The sequence below is a fragment of the Castor canadensis genome, chromosome 2 (assembly GCF_047511655.1).
Source record: "Castor canadensis chromosome 2, mCasCan1.hap1v2, whole genome shotgun sequence".
NCBI lineage: Eukaryota > Metazoa > Chordata > Mammalia > Rodentia > Castoridae > Castor > Castor canadensis.
In genome coordinates, this window is record NC_133387.1 from 44,511,368 (window position 1) to 44,531,187 (window position 19,820).

A 19,820-nucleotide genomic window follows, 5' to 3' on the forward strand; every position below is an offset into this window, starting at 1 on the left:
GAGAGCAGTACAAAGACTTGGAACTCTAGTCATTTAGCTTCTTACCTTGGGTTGGAAAGTGTGTGAATTGAAGGCCAAGAGGAAACCAAGTTAGAGAAATCTGATCCAGTTAGACACTCCACAGCTCTAGAGATGCAGATCAATAACTCAGGAACCCCCAATAGTGCCATCCTTCTGAGCTGATTCCATCTCTGTTGGGTAATGTGCCAACTAGCCTGTCTTTTCAGAAACCTACGTGAGTCATTCCAGTTTTACTAATAAGTTTATTTAAATAAGACACAGGAACTTCTATACTGAAAAAATACAAAACAGAAGCCACACATTTCCTTGTGTAAAGCCATGTTGTATGATAACTTGAATACTGTTCAGCACAGTGGCTAAAATTAAACAGTTCAGCTATATACAAAATTTAAACAATTTCTGACAAATTTCTACAGCTGGATGTAGGATACATTTGAGCTCAACAACTTCTGGGAAATTTACATGGCAAAGCATATTTTTTAACACATTTGGTTCAAAATTTTAATATATGCTAAGAACAAATGTACAACACAATATTTAGTTTTTCATGAGAAAATAAAAGCACGTCACTATAAATATTGTACATCAGATTTCATCACCAAAAAAAGCATGGTCAGTCTTATCTTTCTGAAATTGGTAATGATACTATTGCATCTTATTTGGACAAAAGCAGAGCATAAGATCAACATATCATGTAATGCTAAACCAGATATCAGAAGTTAAATGGAGCTCATATTTATCTTACGGAACTAGTATTTTTCTCCCTTTAACCATAATCTACAAAATATAGTATTTTCATCAAGGCCTGAGATTATTAGGGTTAAAGGTGTCTGCTGTGGAAAAGATTATTTTAAAAGGTTCCCCTGTGAAAATGGCAAAAGTAAACTGAGTCCTTTTCTCCATGACAGTCTCCTACAACATAACACTGACTAATTTAAAGGAGCTATAATGCACCTTCAGGAGAGAATATTACTGCAAACTTTGGTGGAAAGAAGAGAACTGTGATGACAAAATAATACACAGAATACACACACAAACACACACACAAACATATACAGATATATAATTTCTTTAAAAAAAATGGTGTTGCTTTCTTCTTTATCACCTCATCCTCTATTTGCTCATCCATAGAAAGCAAACAAAGAAAAACCCAGGAATGACTGAAGGGAACTGAAACATTCCTTTAACTGTAGGCACCTTGTTCCCCTAGTTTGTAAGAAAAAATTGTGCCATACATTTTGGGTGCAGATGAAAAAACCCTAGGTTTTACTGAACTGAAAGCAATGGAATAAAAATACAAAAGCTTCCTTTTACATTTGGATACTCTCTGTGCTACAGAAAACAATGTCTGAAAGTCAGTCTCTCCCACTGACCAATCAGGAATATTTAGGGCTCTGTCACACATGGTGGCGAAGTTATGTCAAGTCTGCAAGTACAAGGCTATTTACTTGGGCTTATGCTCTGCTTCACACATCCAAACTCTTAACAAAGCTATTCATGACAGTATTATGTGAGACTTAAATGAGACAGCTTCAAACTATTGCTTTTGTTAAGTCATCAAATAATCTGCTCACTATGCTGCATCAATTCTGAGACCTACATATTGTGTCTATGTGAATGCAAACTCATGCATCTAAACTGCTTGAGGAAAACAATAACCAAAAGTGGTCACTTTTAACCTGCAAATTAAGGAATATCCTAAAGAGATACTAAACATAAATATGCCTTTAGATAAAAACTGTGGTGGCCAATATAAACAAAAACCTCAACCATCCCCTGTGAAATTTCACTTGAAATTAAACCTAGACATTCTTATCTTTAAATTTCATCACACACAATGTGGAATGTCTGTGTATAGTCCAGTACTGAACACTTTATTTGCAACATTGTAACAGTCATTAACTGAGCAACACCTGAACTTAAAAAAAAAAAAAGCCACATTTACATATGTTGAAACAGTGAATGCAACAGTTGTTTTACTGGTAACCACATGACAGTGATGTCACACACCACAGATTTGCTGGTTTTCCTCATGTTCACCCGTGTCCAGGATTACCATTCTCCTAGGGTTGAGTGCACTCTTATTCTAAGACTGTGGAATGTAATGAGGAAAGTGAAATGCATAAAATAAGGAAAGGCAAAAGAGTGATGTTCCCTCTTTAGCTTTTCAGCTGTGAAATATTTAATATCCCAATATGATATACATTCCAAGTTACCTGAGTTTAGACTTCAACTGAAGTACCTGAAGCTAGGCCATAGGGTGGGCACTGTGCAACTGTTGTGGCCATTTTTTTTTTTTTTGCATTGTATGTATTACAGAAGTTAGAAACAAACACCTGGATCAATTGTAAACATAATCCTTGAAGTACAGTATTTTCCATAGGACAAAACACAGCAAGACATTTTCTATTTAGACAGGCAACTTTTTGATATAGAGCTTATTTATACTGAAGAATTTGGAACAAAACACAGGACACTAATCTGTCAAACATACTATGAAATGCATAGTCTCCACTTAAAATGCTCAATGACACACACATTTTGCAAGCATTACTGCTTTCCACAAAAACTGCTGAATAGGAGTTCCGTCCCTGCCAAGATCAGTGTTAAGAGATACTTTATGATGCTGAAAAGTATTTTCTTGTTGGTGGTGGTGTTCAGAAAGTTTGTCATTCCATGCAGATAGTTGTCTGAGATCTCATTCCCATCCATGGAACATGGGTGGAGGCCAGCTCCCCCTCTGCTTTAGATGATCATATAGTTCTGAGCAGAGATATGTTCCTCAGCCTGCAGTTCCTGCAGGAGCTGCTGCTGCTGGGATGGCTGTTGGACAGAAGCCTCTGAGGAACCCACTGTGCTGGTGTCATCAGAAAGAGACGTGAAGGAAACTCGGGATGAGAGCTGCTCGACGGTCAAAGTTGCCAGAGCTGAGCTCTGACCAGAGTTAGGAGAGTTCTTGAGCATTAGGTCAGAGGCAGGTAAGAGAGGACCTAGAAGTTTTACAGGACAGAAAGCTGATCCAGTTGGGATGAAATTAACCTTGTTTTTGTCAGGACATGAAAAGAGAGGGGCCGAGATAGGCTGACGAGACCTAAAACCACAAAACAAAATTAGATTTACAATCATCAAATACTTAAGCAATTTCTGAATAAATTGGAGTTCTCTAAAACAGCTAAAATGTGAATGGCAGAGATGAGTTAACTGTACACAGTGGGCAAGTGGGGTAAACATCTTCCATAGCACAAGTCAGCTGGCAGACTGTTCACATACACAGCCTTGAAATGATATTTGAAACAAAACAATTTTCAAAAGGATTGGGCAGGCAAAATTTTTAGAGATCATTAACCTACTTTTAGTCATTTAGGAATCTGAAAAATATCTCCTATGTAACAATGCAAGGTTAGGATGACCTTTTCTGTTAAGAAAAAAGTATACTTCATGTATTTGGATTTAAGCACTTCCTCCTTTTTCTGTATCTGTAGACGTAACTCTAGTAGTACAGACAAGGAAAAAAGTTCCAATACTTTCTCAAAGACCCAGTCAGCCCAATAAGAGGGTCCTTAAGCCCTTCTTCTCTTCCCATCCCTGGAACTAAAATATCGATACCTGTATAACCACTCTCTGATCCCTCCTAGGCTGTAAGAGGACAGCAGCCTCTATAAGGTACCTGCACTGGGACAAAGGGATGAGTGAGTCCCAAGAGCGACACAGTCTGCTTCTGAGCTATTCTGCCAAGGGTGTACAGCAGGAACCTCTTTTCCTGATTTAATTTCTAACTTACACATGTTGAAATTTCAAAAGGGAAAAAATATGAACAGAAATCCTGAATTTATGAATAGACATGATAGACGTGTGTATAGGGAAAGAGACTACCTTCCCTCTGGCTTGTGGAATACACTGTGGGCTAGTTCACACATGGATATTAACTTTGTCCCCAAATGTCTTTTTGTGAGTCATCTAAATTAACAGTGCTTTTGAATGAAAAATTCTTTAAGTATAGAGCTTTTCAAGAAAAGAAAAAAATAAAGAAGGATGAATTTCCAAGTTTCTTTGTACTAGCTTATACATTTATAGCATACAGATTTCAATTCTCCTTCAAGTAAGATCCCTTTTGACTATTCAATTCTCTTTTTATAATTTGCTTTTGAAACACATTATCAGCTGGATAGAGTAGTTGATTCATCTGTAATCAACTGGTTTCATATAAAAAGCTTTACAGCTTTGCAGATCCCAGCTGATAAAAAAAGACATTACTTACGCCATTTCCTCAAAGACCTTCACTCGCTCACATCCCTCTGGGGGCTCCCGTTTGAACATGTAGCTGTTGTTTGGTTTGGGAGATGAAGCATACTTGGGTAACGGTGAGCTACTCCCACTGTCTGTAAATTTAAAGCAGTTATATTAACTAGTGATTGAAAGTGCTTTTAAATTAAACTTGATTTCTAAACAGCCTTTTGCACAATTTATCCACTACTACCCCTTTTCTTCCACCATAGAAGCCTCTTATTGCAAAACTACTTCTAACATCCTTGTGTAGTACATTTCTTTTAAATTAAAACTTCAATGCAATAGTAATCTGCCATACCATACGACATAAAAGGAGGATGTTTTAATATAGAAAACTAAATTTTGAATGGAGCTATAATACTGAAAACAAATGTCATTATGTATTTATTTCAAGAATGTAAACAAATAGGATAATATATATAAGAACTAAAACAGATTATAATAATTCAGGGTTCTTTATATGTTTTCATTGTCCATTTCATTGTTCATTTTAGAATGTGGAATAATATTCATTATAAAAGTTCTTAGCAGAAGTGATACTCTTGCTAAACACCATGAGTGCAATGTATGCGGGATTAAAACAGGTTTATAAATTAACTTCTTCCATTTGCTCATTGTTAAAAAGATAATTTCTATAGAATTTTGCCTTTAAAATATCTATAAAAAAAGCTTTTTCAGCAAATTTGCATTTTAGCTACTAGAAGACATGAGAAATCCAAAAACACTACCTACCATGTTTTCCTCATAGTTTTTGACCAAAAAGAAAAGTCTATTCATGAGAAGCTATAAAACCTATATGTAATTTCTCCCTTTCCTATCTGGCAAAGAATTTTGGAAATTCAAGTCAACCAAAATGTGTCATTATCTTTGCAAGGTGCCAAGTTGTATAAATATAATAGTCCTATTTATATAAATTCTGATTTAATGCACACCTATCCCCACTGCTAAAATGCAGTAATCAATTGAGATGTATTACTTCTGCCTATTTTTAAAGATGGCATTAGCATGAAACATATGCTTAGAAAGTAGACCTTTGATGTACCCTAATACTTTATTTTGTAAATGACTCAAAGAGTATCTATGTTAGTCTTGCAAATGCAGACCTGTGCTTATATTTGAATGTAACTGCTTCTCTATTTGGGAAACCACTGTCTGCAAAATAACAAGGCCACTATTGGAAAAGCTAGGAAAACCACAATTTATCACTATTAAGCTTATCCTCACAGAATAAGTACAGAAGAATCTCTTGGAATTAAATCATAAAATGAAGTTGGGATTCTTCTAATAACATTTAGACTTGAGGATTTTCTTAGATCCAACATTTAACCTATATCTTACTTAAACAAATGGAATAAAGGAGGAAGCATGTGATTTCCTTACTTAAGTTGATATAAAGCATCTTAGCCTGAGTAGAGGTTCTGTCTCTATGTGAGGGAGGATAGACCAGATACAATGAGCAAAGGCTGGTAAGAATGAGGCCAAAACTCAGTGTAATACCAAAAATACAGCTTGACCTCACTTTACTATCCCAACAGCAACAAGTCAGATGAAGGAAAAATACATGAGGTCAAGAATACAAGTGAGTAAATATGGCATAAGATGCCTCCATGAAGATTACTGCAGAACACAGCACAGCTCACGGAGCATTTAGAATCAACTTAAAGCCATTTGCTTGATGCCTTTAACAAATCTTTAATGCTATTAGCAGGCATGTGACCATGCCAGTAGTTAAGGATCCACCCGACTGTAATATAAGAAAAGTCACCATGGTCACAGTTATAATCGTCAGTGTTCTATTTCTTATATATCATCAGTCCTGCCACTTTCTGTTACAGTTTCTTTGATGGTTTCAAAGGCCTTTCCCTGAGTTGAAAACTACACATGAGTAGGATAAGCTGCAAAGTGATAATCTCTTCATCAGTAATGAATTAAATGATTTTTATTCTTAATCTGTTTGTAATTTCAGAGGATAAAATTTCATTTTTACATATTTATCTATGTAAGCAATTCTGTTCTTTTTGGAGGTGGGGCAGTGATTAATGTTAAATATATTAAACATATTAAAAATATTAAACATTATTAAAAACATTATTATCATAGATACTAGTCAGTGCTATTTTATCTTTTTGCCTTATCAATAAAAATTATTTATTTTTTGTTGAAATTTATATCTAACGTTTGATGGTCTACAACAAAGCTTGAAAAGAAAAACATTTTGAGACTATAAACAAATACTTATTTAAAACTAGAATTTGTCCTTCAGGTAAGTATATAGTTTCAGAGACTGCAAAGAGGAACAAGGAGTAAAGATACCTAGTGTACGGACTGAGTTCTTGTATAGTTAGGTTACCTTTGAACACAAGTAGTGCTCTGGTTGCAAAGTGTCCTTCCTGAACTCTAAAACTATGCAATACTTTCCACTGATGGTTCTAACCCACAAAGGAGGAACACTATCAATACCTCATTTGTTTTGCAAAGTGGCATGCTTTAAAAACAACCTATTCTACCCACTCCAACTGGTTTCTTATTCCTTTAAAAGTCTGTGTTAAATTTAATAAGCACATTTCAACAGAATGTTTTAAATATGAGGTGAGCATCCCATCAACTTTTGTGGTAATTTTAATTCAGTCCTTTTTGGAATGAATGTAGGACTTAATATAGGATCATAACTAGAAATATAATTGAGATAAAATGTTACTTTATGGTCTTATAGTATCATAGCCAATGTCGATAAAATTAAATGTTATAAATATAATTATTCACGTATTTTTCTGTACCACAGGTCTCATCTATATATTGCAATTCTCAAGTCAAGTCTCCAATTCTCAAAGTCAAAAGCATAGAAACATTTTAACAGATCATATTTATGCATGTGGACCATTCTCATATGTAAATACAAGTAGCTTCCCAAATATTTTTAAACATATGATAATGAATTAAAGCTTGGAAAAATAAAAGTTATAATTTGGAATTTCATATAGAAAAAAATTAATTAAACTGTGTGTACTTTTTATAGATGGGGGAGAGGGAAGAGGGCAGGGAGGAAGGGGGGAGGTGGCCCAAACAATGTATACACATGTAAGTAGATGTAAAAATAATAAAAATTTTAAAATTCCAAATTTCTCAGAATTGTCTTTATATTTCTAGTATATTATATTTATATTTCTAGTATACTACATTCTGTGGCCACAATTCTAGTATAAAAACATCAAATACATGAAAGTTGATTCATTTATGTAAGTAGGTATACAAATTCTCTGCTATGGTTCTATTTAGCCTGAAATCTTCAGATATGCTTCATCGCTTACTTTACCAAATTAAGTAAAATAAACTCAAAAACAAGCAAAATAAAGTAGTGGTTCTTAACACCCTAGTAGTTCAAACTATGCTCATCAGAAGATATTTTAAAAATACAAATGTCCAGGCCAGGCATCAGGGGCTCATGCCTGGGAGGCTGACATCAGGAGAATCTCAGTTCTAGGCGAGCCAGGGCAAAAATGCTTGCCAGATCCCATTTCAACTCTCAATGGAAAAAAGCTGGACCTGGTGGTGCGTGATGGTAGGATGTGTAAAATCGGAGAATCACAATCCATGTGGGCCTGGGCTAAAAGCAAGACTCTGTCTCCAAAACAACAAGAGCAAAATGGCTGGAGGAATGGCTCACCTGCTTAGCAAGCACAAAGTCCTGATTTTGAACCCCAGTACTGCCATATAGCTGCCCAAATTATATCCCTAATAAGATTGTGATGTAATTAGACTTGGCAGAGACCAGGTTGTCTTTTCTTCTAATATTTGGTAGAGTTCCCTAGTGCACTTAAAAGTACAACCAAATTTGAGAACTAATTGTGAGAAGGCTAAGAGCCCGGTTTGAGGTCAGGACACCTGACGTCAGCCTATACTTAGCTGCATGACCTACGACAAGTTTGATCTCTGTTTTCTGACCTACAAAATGGGAATAAATAACAATATGAACTTGTATAAATGTATATATAAGAATTAGGATGGCTTAAAACACAGGAAGTTCTCAAGTGGAAAGAACACATCATTTCTTTTTTTTTTATGATTTTATCTTTTATCTTATTTTTGGTATTTTTCTAAAATGTCCATAGTTAACACTATTACTTTTATCATCTTTGTAAAATGTCTTTTATTTTTAATTTTTATTTTATTCATATGTGCATACAATGTTTGGGCCATTTCTCCTCCCTTCCCCCCACCCCCTCCCTTAACTTCCCTTGCCTTACCCCTCCTTACCCCTCGCTACCCACCAGAAACTATTCTGCCCTTATCTCTAATTTTGTTGAAGAGAGAGTATAAGCAATAATAGGAAGGACCAAGGGTTTTTGCTGGTTGAGATAAGGATAGCTATACAGGGAGTTGACCCCCATTGATTTCCTGTGCATATGTGTTACCTTCTAAGTTAATTCTTCTTGAACTAACCTTTTCTCTAGTTCCTGGTCCCCTTCTCCTATTGGCCTCAGTTGCTTTAAAGTATCTGCTTTAGTTTCTCTGCGTTGAAAGCAACAAATGCTATCTAGTTTTTTTGGTGTCTTACCTATCTTCATAACTCCCTTGTGTGCTCTCGCTTTTTCACACATTTCTTTTTTAAAAAAATTGTTTATACATTCATATATATGTGTATACATTGTTTAGGCCATCTTTCCCCCTGCCCTTTACCCTCCCATACACCCCTTGTTTCCAGACAGAACCTGCTCTGCCCTCTTTTCCAATTTTGTTGAAGAGAAAACATAAAAGATATTAAGAAAGACATAGCATTTTTGTTAGCTTGAGATAAAGATGGGTATACAGAGAGATTCCTAGCATTGCTTCCATGTACATGTGTATTACAACCCGAATTGGTTCATCTCTACCAGACCTCTTCACTACTTCCCGGTCACCTTCCCATAGTGGCCTCTATCAGTTTAAGATTACTTTATTAGTTCCTCTACAGTGGGGACATCAAACACTTTCAAGTTTTAGGTCTTCCCTTTCCCTATTCCTCCTGTAGTACACATTCTCCCCTTAGTGAGAACACATCATTTCTAATTTGAAAATTTAAAAAGGTGAACCATTCAGAAATTAAGTGCCTATTCTAGACTCAACAGAAGACAAAAGAAGTGTCATTTTAAATAAATTTGCACCACGTGCAGTGTGAGCAGTAGCTCACACTGTGGTAGCTCACACCTGCAATCCCAGCTATTCAGGAGGTGGAGATTGGGATCATGGCTTGAGACCAGTCTGGGCAAAAAGTTAGCAACAGGACCCTATTTATGACAAATAAGCCAAGAGTGGTGACACATGCCAATAATTCCAGCTACACAAGAGGAGTTAAGTAGGAGCATCAAGGTCCAGGATGGCCACGCAAAAATGGAAGACCTGATCTCAAAAATAACTAAAGCAAAAAGGGCTGGGGGTATGGGCTCAAGTGGTAGAGAGCCCTATACCCCATACCATAAAAAAAAAAAAAGATTTAAATAGATTTGTCTACACTACCTCTGTTCCCTTACATAATATAAAGATGAAATTTTATTTCTGTCAGGAAAGCAAAGACGTACTTAAGAGAACCAGATTCTCCAAGATTACAATTGCTGAGCATCAACTTTGCCAACTTATGACAGTATCCTTTAATGTAAAGCAATACATCATTCTGAAATTAAAATCAATGCCTACCACAGGCAGACTGTACAGACTACCATGCAAAGAAGATAATTTGATAGCATATAAGCAATAGCCAATAGAATGTAAATCTCATTCTATCTTTCTCAGGTAGGTAACTGAGAAAATGAATATTAATACAATATAATAAGAGTATAATAATAGCATAAAAGGTAGCTGAGGAAGTTAATTAGAAGTATGACTGCCTTAACAGAACTTAAAGAGAATTACTACTCTGGTGTTCAGTTACTTTTTTCTTTAAGAAATGAAATCATCAGCTATGGTTTGATGGTCTGATGGCCTAATGAAATGAGGAAAAGGACACACTTAGTAGCAATTCTGGGCAATAAAGTTTTAGAATCAGGTAATATTACCAATTATATCAAATAGTTTATAGTTTCTGCTAAATCTAAGACCTAACTGGTAACTTACAAGAGAACTTACAAATAGTCTCTCAGTTTTCTTTAAAACTTCAAAGTTGACTTTTTATGAGATTGCTGCAGAACTTTAAGTGATAGTTAACATCTCTTTAGATAAGCATTCCACAAAGGGTAAGGAGAAAGAACATGACCTAAACCTTTTGCTACTTATATTTTTGAACTTCAAGTCAGATTGTTTTTTGAATATGTGGAAATAAAATTAAATTACAAATATTAGGCTGATTAATATTTGTCCTATGTGTTTTATATTTTAATCACATCACTCTTCAAATATTAACTGAACTGATATCAATTCGCACATCACAGTTTCTCTTTTGTTTTTATGGACTCACAAGAAGTCCAACGCTTCTCCTACAACACAATCCTAATAAGAACACTGCTGATACCTGTCTCCCAAGTCTGAGGTGGAGTACTTGATATGCTCACTACTCAGAATCTAATAGTTTGTAACAAAGAAAGCAAATCACATTTCCTCAGAACAATATAGCACTAAAATCATGCCTTTTGTACGTATAAATTACAACACTAAAACTAACTAAGCTGAAAATAAGTAACAGGTTAGTATTATTTTGTATCTTGAAACTAATGTATTTAAGGACCCCAGGAAAATGATTATGATATAACTGTAGTTTTTGTATTCTCAAGCTTTTTAGATGAAAAAATTTCCACGATCATCAGTTTCAAAAAACTGTACTAAATGGCTCCTAAAGTATCCCATGAGGTGAAGAGGAAAGAGGCCTCTTGAACTTTTAATAAAAGTCTCACTGTAATTTTAAACGTTCACTTAAATATTACTGAGCACTTACTATGTGCAAAATAGAAGGCAAAAGCAAAATATTGTAAACACTATCTTGATGCAACATTAGCTAAAACACAATATTCCTTCAAAAAAAATAATGGAAGAGGTGAATTCAACTATGATATATTTTAAGAACTTTTATAAATGTTACATTGTACCCCCAGTACAACAATAAGAAAAAAATGTCAAAAAAAGATAATTATAACATCTTTAGGCAGAAGTCAATATGCAACCTTAACCTTAAAGCCTCTTCCGTCTCCAGTATTCACACCCCTTTACAGACATGGTAATCACATTCCATGGCTCCCACATGAGCATGTTGTTTTAGACTTCCCTCTTTCTCCTAAACACATCTAATCGGCCCTCAGTGCTGCTGACTCTTCTTCAGACGTTTTGCTCCAATTCTTGTGCCCTTGTACTCCTCTCCATCTTTGCCATACACTTCTAGCCTCCCAACTGAGATACTCAAAACAGCTTATAGGCATGAAGAAAATATTACATTTTTTTCACATTTACTTTTTATCTTAAAAAGTAAAGTTTATTAACATTTATGTAGTTTGTGGAATGAAAACACACTCATATATTAAAGTTGCATTAAGGGAATGCCTTGCTGACAAGGGCATGTAATAAAAGTTTGCAAACCATACAACTAGGCTACCAAAATAGTGTATTACACCTTGTCCTTGTGGAGTCCACTTCCACATTTCCACCTGTTATGGTTCTGAAATTATTAAGCTGGTCATACCCTTTGGTTGACAAAAGATCTTTCTTCACCCTTTATTTCTCTTAGCAATGCCTACCAAGAGCCCTTGTGAAAGACTAGTTTTTCTACTCCCCAGCATTTACCCCTACATCCCAACCACAAAATTTCTTGCTGTTCTCCACACACCAGGTCTTTTCCCAGTGATTGCTATACAAAGGCCTTGTCCTTCTGCAAAAGCAGTAATATATAGTATGAAATTCCTACAGAAGATATTTGCTGGCACATGGACTACTCGGAAGTTAGGAAAGTTACTTAATTTTGCTAGCCTCAGACCCTTTGACCTTTCAGTAATGAGAAAATCATCTACCCATAGGGTTGTGATAATATTACTGTAAATAACAAAAGTAAAATCAAGTCACCTGAGCACATTTAATCATCATAACAATTCTATGAGAAAACTATCCCCAATTTTCAGGTGAGGAAATTGAAATACCTCAACGTTGAATAACTTGTCCACGGACCCTAATTAGTAAGTGGCAGGGCCAAGATGGCTGCTCAGAGTCAAGAGTTCATTACTGTTGTGCTGTCTGCTCTACCAAGTTTTGATCTATCTCAACTGCAGTGTCTTCATTAGGCACATGAGAAGGTGACTAGATGATCAAGTTCCTTCCTATCTAACATTCTGTGCTTTTTTTTTTTTTTTTCATTTTTCTTTTATTATTCATATGTGCATACAAGGCTTGGTTCATTTCTCCCCCCTGCCCCCACCCCTTCCCTTACCACCCACTCCACCCCCTCCCGCTTCCCCCCTCAATACCCAGCAGAAACTATTTTGCCCTTATCTCTAATTTTGTTGTAGAGAGAGTATAAGCAATAATAGGAAGGAACAAGGGGTTTTGCTGGTTGAGATAAGGATAGCTATACAGGGCATTGACTCATTCTGTGCTTTTAACTTAAAGCCATGCAGCTTAAGTAACAGGGTGTGCTTTCTGTTAACTCTCACAAGGAGACAAGGTATAAAGAGTGTTCTCTATGAGCCAATGTTTCTTAGTGGAGTACAAAAGACAATGTGGAACAAAATCCCAACAGATTTCCTTTTTCCTCTAACCTAGTTGATAACCTACTATTTACTCTCCAATCATGATCAGAGTTATCTGTTACTAACATGACATGTTACAATTGCAAGAAGGGGAAGATGAGACAGGTCTTAGTAATTTCCTTTACCCTAATGTCAGGAGGAAATTTGAACCTCAAGGCTTTTTTCCCATCAAAAGCATAATCTTTAGTTTGTCTACTTTAGTTTTTTTAAAGAGTACCACACTCTTCATGAACATTAAAAACCCTAGCATATAATTTAGTAACTTAAAGAAAAAGACACTGATATTTTCAATATAGTTATAAAGATACATCCTCTGGAAAAAGTGGATATACTATTAAGAAAGAACTTAAAGGAATATTCAAAAAACCTCTATTAAGTACTACACCATGAAAGGCAATACTGTGTGTCCTAAGGATAAAACAATGAGCAAAATAAGGTTACCTGTTCTTGCTGAAGCTTATATTCTGGTAAACAAGTAACAGAAGATTAAGTGAAATATATATACAAGAACGTTCAAAAGTTTGGTTTGCTTATATTTTATACTATGAGCTATAACAGCTAGAACTGTTATAGCTACTTGAAACTACTTAAGTAGTTCTGAATTGTGAATAACATCAGAGACCTATCACAGTGTCTACCATTGCTGCACTGTCAACATTTTCAGAACTGGGGAATAGGGTATTTACTGGTTGCTTATTATGTGCTGTCAGACACTGGGAATGTATGTAACGTTGCATGTTGTCTTGAAACAGACAAATGGGGAAATGACTAATAGATATAATTCTGGAATAAGGCAGTTTTAAACTTGTGGTATTAACTCCTTTATTGGAACAGTATTTTTACAGTCTACAATTTTACCATTAAGAGGTTTTTCTAGGATAATATGTATCCTAGAACCTTTTAATAAACAGATCCACGTTCAAAAAAGTGATTTTGAAGGTATAGTTGCTAAAAATTATACCTATGATAGTTGTTTTCACAATACAAACCACAAAAAAATGCCATAAATCTTAGCTGATTAGGCAATCTAAAAAACAGAGGGTTAGAGCATCATGAAAGAAAAGGTAAAAAAGATTAAGAAGTAGAGCCCTGGAGATAAATGCAAATAGGGTTAAAATCTATACAGAAAGGAAAAGGAAGGTATCCAAAACAGGCTATTTCAAAAGTATGCTTAGATCAACCCAACAACTTAAAAAGACAAGACTTTTGCTCTCCCAGAACCAATGACTACCTAATCTCAACACCAAAAGTTTCATAATATTAATACATGTGAGTCAAATAACAGTATGAATTGAATTGGCTTATATGTACTGGTTTGGGAAACTCTATCCACATAGCATACATTGTTCCTTCAAGAAAATATAGTTTAAATTACAAGTAATCAATTTATGGACCCTTGGAATAGAGCTCTCAGTAGTTGGCCTGAGTAAAATGGTTCCATTTACTTCACAATTATAATAATCAATGTTTCCACAACATTTCTTGCAAAAATGCAAAATTTTATAACAACTGCCTAAGCGAATTGTGCCAAAGATCAATGATCAGTGGCAGACTAAACTCTAAATTTTGTGGCTTGCCTAGTACTAGTTTGGCTACCATCAAGGAATATTGGCAGAGCTGCTAAAATAACTAATATTTTGATGCTGCCATCTGTATTACATAAATGATTATTTTATTTCCTTGGATTTTAGGCATGGTCATGTGGAAGGACGTAGGCCAACTCTTACAACATATTCTGACAATACCAAGATGAGAGAGATCAAGATGAGAGCTCTTATAATGGATGCTGAATTCTCCACATGGAACCATAGGAACTATGACTCTTGTTAGGTCAGTTAGCCTGGAAACTTTACATACGTGACCAGGCTGCCTTCAGTCATTAAGTTACTGGAAAAAGTCTAGGAAAAATACAGAATCCATACCAAAAAACATTACAAAACAAAATTAAAATCTCCACCTGAAGTAAGTCTCTCAAGAGTTGGAACTTATTCAACAGCGTTTTTGTCCTGGCAATGCAAGTGATAGAGCTAAAAAACAAACAAAAAAACAATGTACTACAAAACTAAAATTATTTAGTTCCAAAGTGCATATGATTCATGGAGAACAGAATAGGCAGGAATAATATTAGCAAAATCAGGAAAAGGATAAGTATACAACAGAATGAGTACTAGAAAAATAATCAGCTCAACAGCATATCTTTTATTACAGCATGTATTTATCACAGCTGCCCCTCTTCCTCCTGTACATGTTCATCTAGGCTCCTAAGGATTCTGAACTAGATATTGTACCAAAGAAACATCTTACAGTAACTGAAAACTTTGCAGGCACTCCAAATCGATCCTAGTTGACTACACAACTACTACAGTGGTTGTGTAGAATGAATCAACCTATAGTTGAAAACCAGCCAGAAAAACTATATAGCTTCTTTTTCTTTTCTGGAAATAAAGAAGAAACCAATTTATAGGCTAGTGTAGGAAATATAAAGCATAAGATAAAATTAGTTATTAAAAAACAAAATTAAAAAACTCCAGAGTTTGAACTTTACATAAAGAAGCCATGACTCAGAATACTTTATAGCTTAAATGACATTAACACATACAAGCCCCAGAAACAAACATCAACATCTCTTCTTCATACTTTTAATACTCTAAACATAACTATGTAATGGCAGATTGTTTACCTACCTATAAATCCCTATAAGATTATAAATTCCTTAAAGACAAAAACTGTATCTTTCATTTTCTACTCTCTAGTACAGTACCTGACATACACTAAATACTCAACAAATAAATTTAAATAAACTACAAGTAAGAACTCAGTTGAAAACATAAAACCTCTACTTCCAACCCTAATACATATACATATTAAAAGAAAAATATGCTATTTTAATCTTCTCTTTACAGATATGTTACTGGATTTGCTTGAGAACTAGAAATTTTACATGTAGGCTATACACTTTTCCAGGGAACAGTAACATCAACCTTGTTCTTAATCACTAAATAATGCCTCTAAGCTAAATATGGAGACACAAAACTGACATTATCAGGCTTTCATTCCCAAATTGAGGTTGGCTTGCAAAAAATGCAAAAATAGCTTACATGTTTTTGAGACCTCTTCTGTCTCCATAATTTTAAAGAGTACTGAGTATTTACTGAGTATTTCCCATGTATCAAGGATTGTGCAAATACACAATTTGCTATATAATATCTCATTTAACCTTTAATGTCTCATTTGACAGGATAGGTATTATAACCCTATGGATTTTTTTTTTATTGTTGTTTTTTTCTGAGACAGTCTAGCATGCAGTCCAGACTGGCTTTGAACTTGCTAAGAAGCTTGGGCTGGCCTTGAACTTGAGATCCTCCTGTCTCAGCCTCCCAAGTGCGGTAGCACCTCATTTTACGGAGAAAAAAATTTTTCACTATTAGGGAAAAAAACTGCCTTAGAGATGATCTAGACCAGTATTTTCATTCTACATATTAAACAAAAAAGAGAGAAAAAGTAGAAGTAAAATGTGTTAGTGTTATGCAAGTGGATGTCTGGTATGGAAGAATAAAAGGGCATAAAAGAAAACATAGAAAGGTAAAGTTTTAGAAAAGTATGCAAGAAATGGTTTGAATTCAGATTATTAAATAAATGGCAGAAACTAGGCCAGAGAGAGAGAGGTTTGAGATAAACTATGGAGAAAAAGTAGTTTCAATTTTTTTCCTGAAGGCACAAGTAGGGAAATTAATTTGTGATAACAGTATTTTTATAGCTGCAGCTACCATTCATTGAGTCCTTGAAAGTTAATCTGGTTTTATGTCCAAAACTTTACAGGACTCAAGTGCATTCCTGTGTTCCCAAAGTCAGTGCCATCCTTAACTTCTGTGTTACACTGTCTCCCACAAAAGATCTAGAGCAGGAGAGGGACATGATTATACTTTTTCTTAATAAAACAGATTACAAATCTTCAGAAAAAAAGCTATTAAAGAAATTATACTCTTTGAAGCTTAGGATCTACATGACAACTTCTTCTGAGCTACTAAAACCATTTATTTATCTACCTCATGGATATATTAACTTGGAGACCCTAAAGGCAGTCAACTAAAATGGAATTCATTTATTACCTTGTCAATGAATTGCATTTTTGGTTTAGCATTTTTTGATTATCCATGGCATAAAGCTTAAAAAGAAGAAAACAAAGTTCCAGAATTAACTGCGTAGGATTGCTACCATCATTATTTCTTCTTTTCATTTTACTACAATTGCAAATGGTAATTAGTAATAAAAGTGGCCAATATGAGCTGTACTTACCCTATTAGTATGACAAAGAGTGTTAGTTTTGAAATCTGTTAAATTTGACTCACCATTTACTGTATGTATAGCTAAAACTAGCTACGACTACTTAACATTTCTATTTATCTTCAAAACAAACATTCCTACAAAAAAGCAAGGTATTTTCTTATTTATTTAACCATAAAACATCCACAGAAAAACAGTTGTGAGGAAGTAATTAAAGATGTTTGTTCTGGTATGATTCCTTAGTGAAAGGAAAATTTCCCAGTCAGACATTCTAAGAAAAGACTTCCTACTTGAGGAAAAGAAGTCTGATACTTTCAATATGCCCTTAATGGAGGAAAGGGTCCAGAAGGCCTTCAACTATTAAAGTGTCAAAAAGAAAGCGTCAACTCACAGACAAAAGAGAACACAGTCCAAAGCAGCTTCCATTTAACATCTAATAAGAAGTATAATAAGTGAAATAAGCCAGAAATAAGTGAATAACATACCATACAATTCCTTTTTTTGTGAAATTTAGTTAATAGGAAACAACTAAATTATGTTAGAGGAAGTCAGAACAGTGGTTACTTCCTGGGGTGTATAGCACAAGGTGTCTGGGAAGAGACCTGAGGAAACCTTACAAGAGGATTAATCTGCTCTGTATCTGTACTTAATCCTTCATGAGTGCACACATACATTAAAAATTCACTGGGTTGAACACTTAAGATCCAGGCACTTTGCATACAATAATACTGCAAAATAAATCACAGTGGTGATCAAATCAGAACAAGGACCAAAAAATCCTGTAATATTTTTTAAACTCTAGCTTTCTATGTTTTGTCATTGATTTATTTATGGTTAGAAGCAATACACAGGTTATAAAAAGTAACTTCAGTGTGTCTGAGAGTAGCGAGGAAGGTTGAAGGAAGGTGGGCAGTCTATATGACCTTGAGTAGTTAGGTCTGGGTTGTGCTGGGGTCAGAATGGAAAGAACCATGTGAGTATGAGTGGTAGTATACAAATACCTGACATAAGGACAGAAGTGCAAGGGGACACAGGTTGGGCCTGAGGCAGTAAGAAATGCCAGTTTCTCAACAGTTAATAACTCATCTTAATATAATACAATGCCATAATATAATGATGTCCTATAGGTACTTACTGAATTTTATTGTCCTGGTTACAAATAGTCATTCTTCCCCAAAACTGGAAGAAAAGGAAAGTATTTTCTCCAAAATCACTGATTATAAATCTAACTTTGGGCATGAGAAATATAAACTCCACTATAACCATCATCAGCTCTAGCTAACAAGAATACCTTTGTGAAGTTGTACACACTCCACTTTATAGCTTTCAGTAGCTCTCAGAACCAGGAGCTGCACATCTCTGACATTTATGGAAGATGTTTGCGAGAGTCACAAAAAAGGAAGTATGTGAAACCAATAAACAAACAAACCTAGATTAATCCATCTTTTATGATCTCATGGCTCAACAAAAGAAAAAAAATGATGTAATGGTCTAAGACACAGAAAGCATAATGAGCAAGGCCCTACAACAAATGCTCTAAGCAGATGATTCCATTCTCACCTTTATCACGATCATAGAGCAAATCTTCTGCTGAGCAAGGGCTACCATCTTGGGATTCCGGAGGACAAAAGGGGGACACACAGGGTGAATGACTGCTGCAGCTACTGCTGCGCTCCTGGACAGAAGGAGTCTGGGTATCTATGCTGCGAGTACTACTGCTCCGGTAGTGAGCGGGGAGTGGAGCTCTTCGACCATCTGGTATGTCCAAAGGCTGCAAGAAAAACACCATGAAAAACATAGCCTTCTACCTCATAATCCATTTATTCTTCAGAAAATACAGATGCCAAGTTCATCTTTTAAGATAACCTTTACTGAACTGACCAAATCATTTGTGTTAAAATTTCCATGGCTTTTCTGTATTTGTAAGATAACACTTCCCATAAGACTCCCTTAGGACAGCATGAGTTTAACACTGTATCCCAAATGCCTAGCACTATGCTTGGCACATAACAGACATTTAATAAACACTGGGGAGTAAACTAAGTGAATATTCAAAAAATCATTTTCACTTTCTAGTAAGGAAAAAGTGAAATCGCATCCATGGGTACACATTTTCTGTTCTCTAATTCTTTCCTATTCTAATTTTTTGGAATGAAAAACTATTTCCTTTAAAATTATCTAAAATTTTGAATAGTGGTTTATTCTTGGAGTACTTTCAGTGGAGAATACTTATGTAACTCAGAATAATTCTATTAATTTAGTGTACAACTAAGTATAACTATTCATAATCTTGCTTAGTTCTAATGTATTATTCTAAAGTGGCAAAAAATTTGTTGAGATTAAGTTCTAACTGTTTTCTTGTTGTGTCTCTATCTTTTGCATGCAGTATTTAATGTGTGCCCATTGAATTACATGTGTTAACTGTATAGTTAGAATATTATCTATCTTACTAATTTTTAATCTGTTTGATCTTATTACTTTCTGAGTGATGAAATTTTCAATTTCATCTTGTATTTTCCCAATTTCTTCTTG

The 19,820-nt window shown here is 35.0% G+C and overlaps 1 protein-coding gene across 8 annotated transcripts in view; it reads right to left on the bottom strand.

Annotated features, from left to right (window-relative positions):
- Nucleotides 1–243: 243 nt before the first annotated feature.
- The window catches only part of Glcci1 (glucocorticoid induced 1), a 399,609-nt gene continuing 380,032 nt past the window's right edge, over nucleotides 244–19,820 (bottom strand). For all 8 annotated transcript variants that reach the window (XM_074064685.1, XM_074064684.1, XM_074064683.1 and 5 more), the window contains 3 exons: nucleotides 18,849–19,059; nucleotides 4,280–4,400; nucleotides 244–3,112 (listed from right to left, as the gene is read on the bottom strand). In XM_074064685.1, coding sequence (XP_073920786.1) covers nucleotides 2,767–3,112; nucleotides 4,280–4,400; nucleotides 18,849–19,059 — 678 coding nt within the window. In that variant the 3' untranslated portion in view covers nucleotides 244–2,766. The remainder of the gene's footprint in view (nucleotides 3,113–4,279; nucleotides 4,401–18,848; nucleotides 19,060–19,820) is intronic.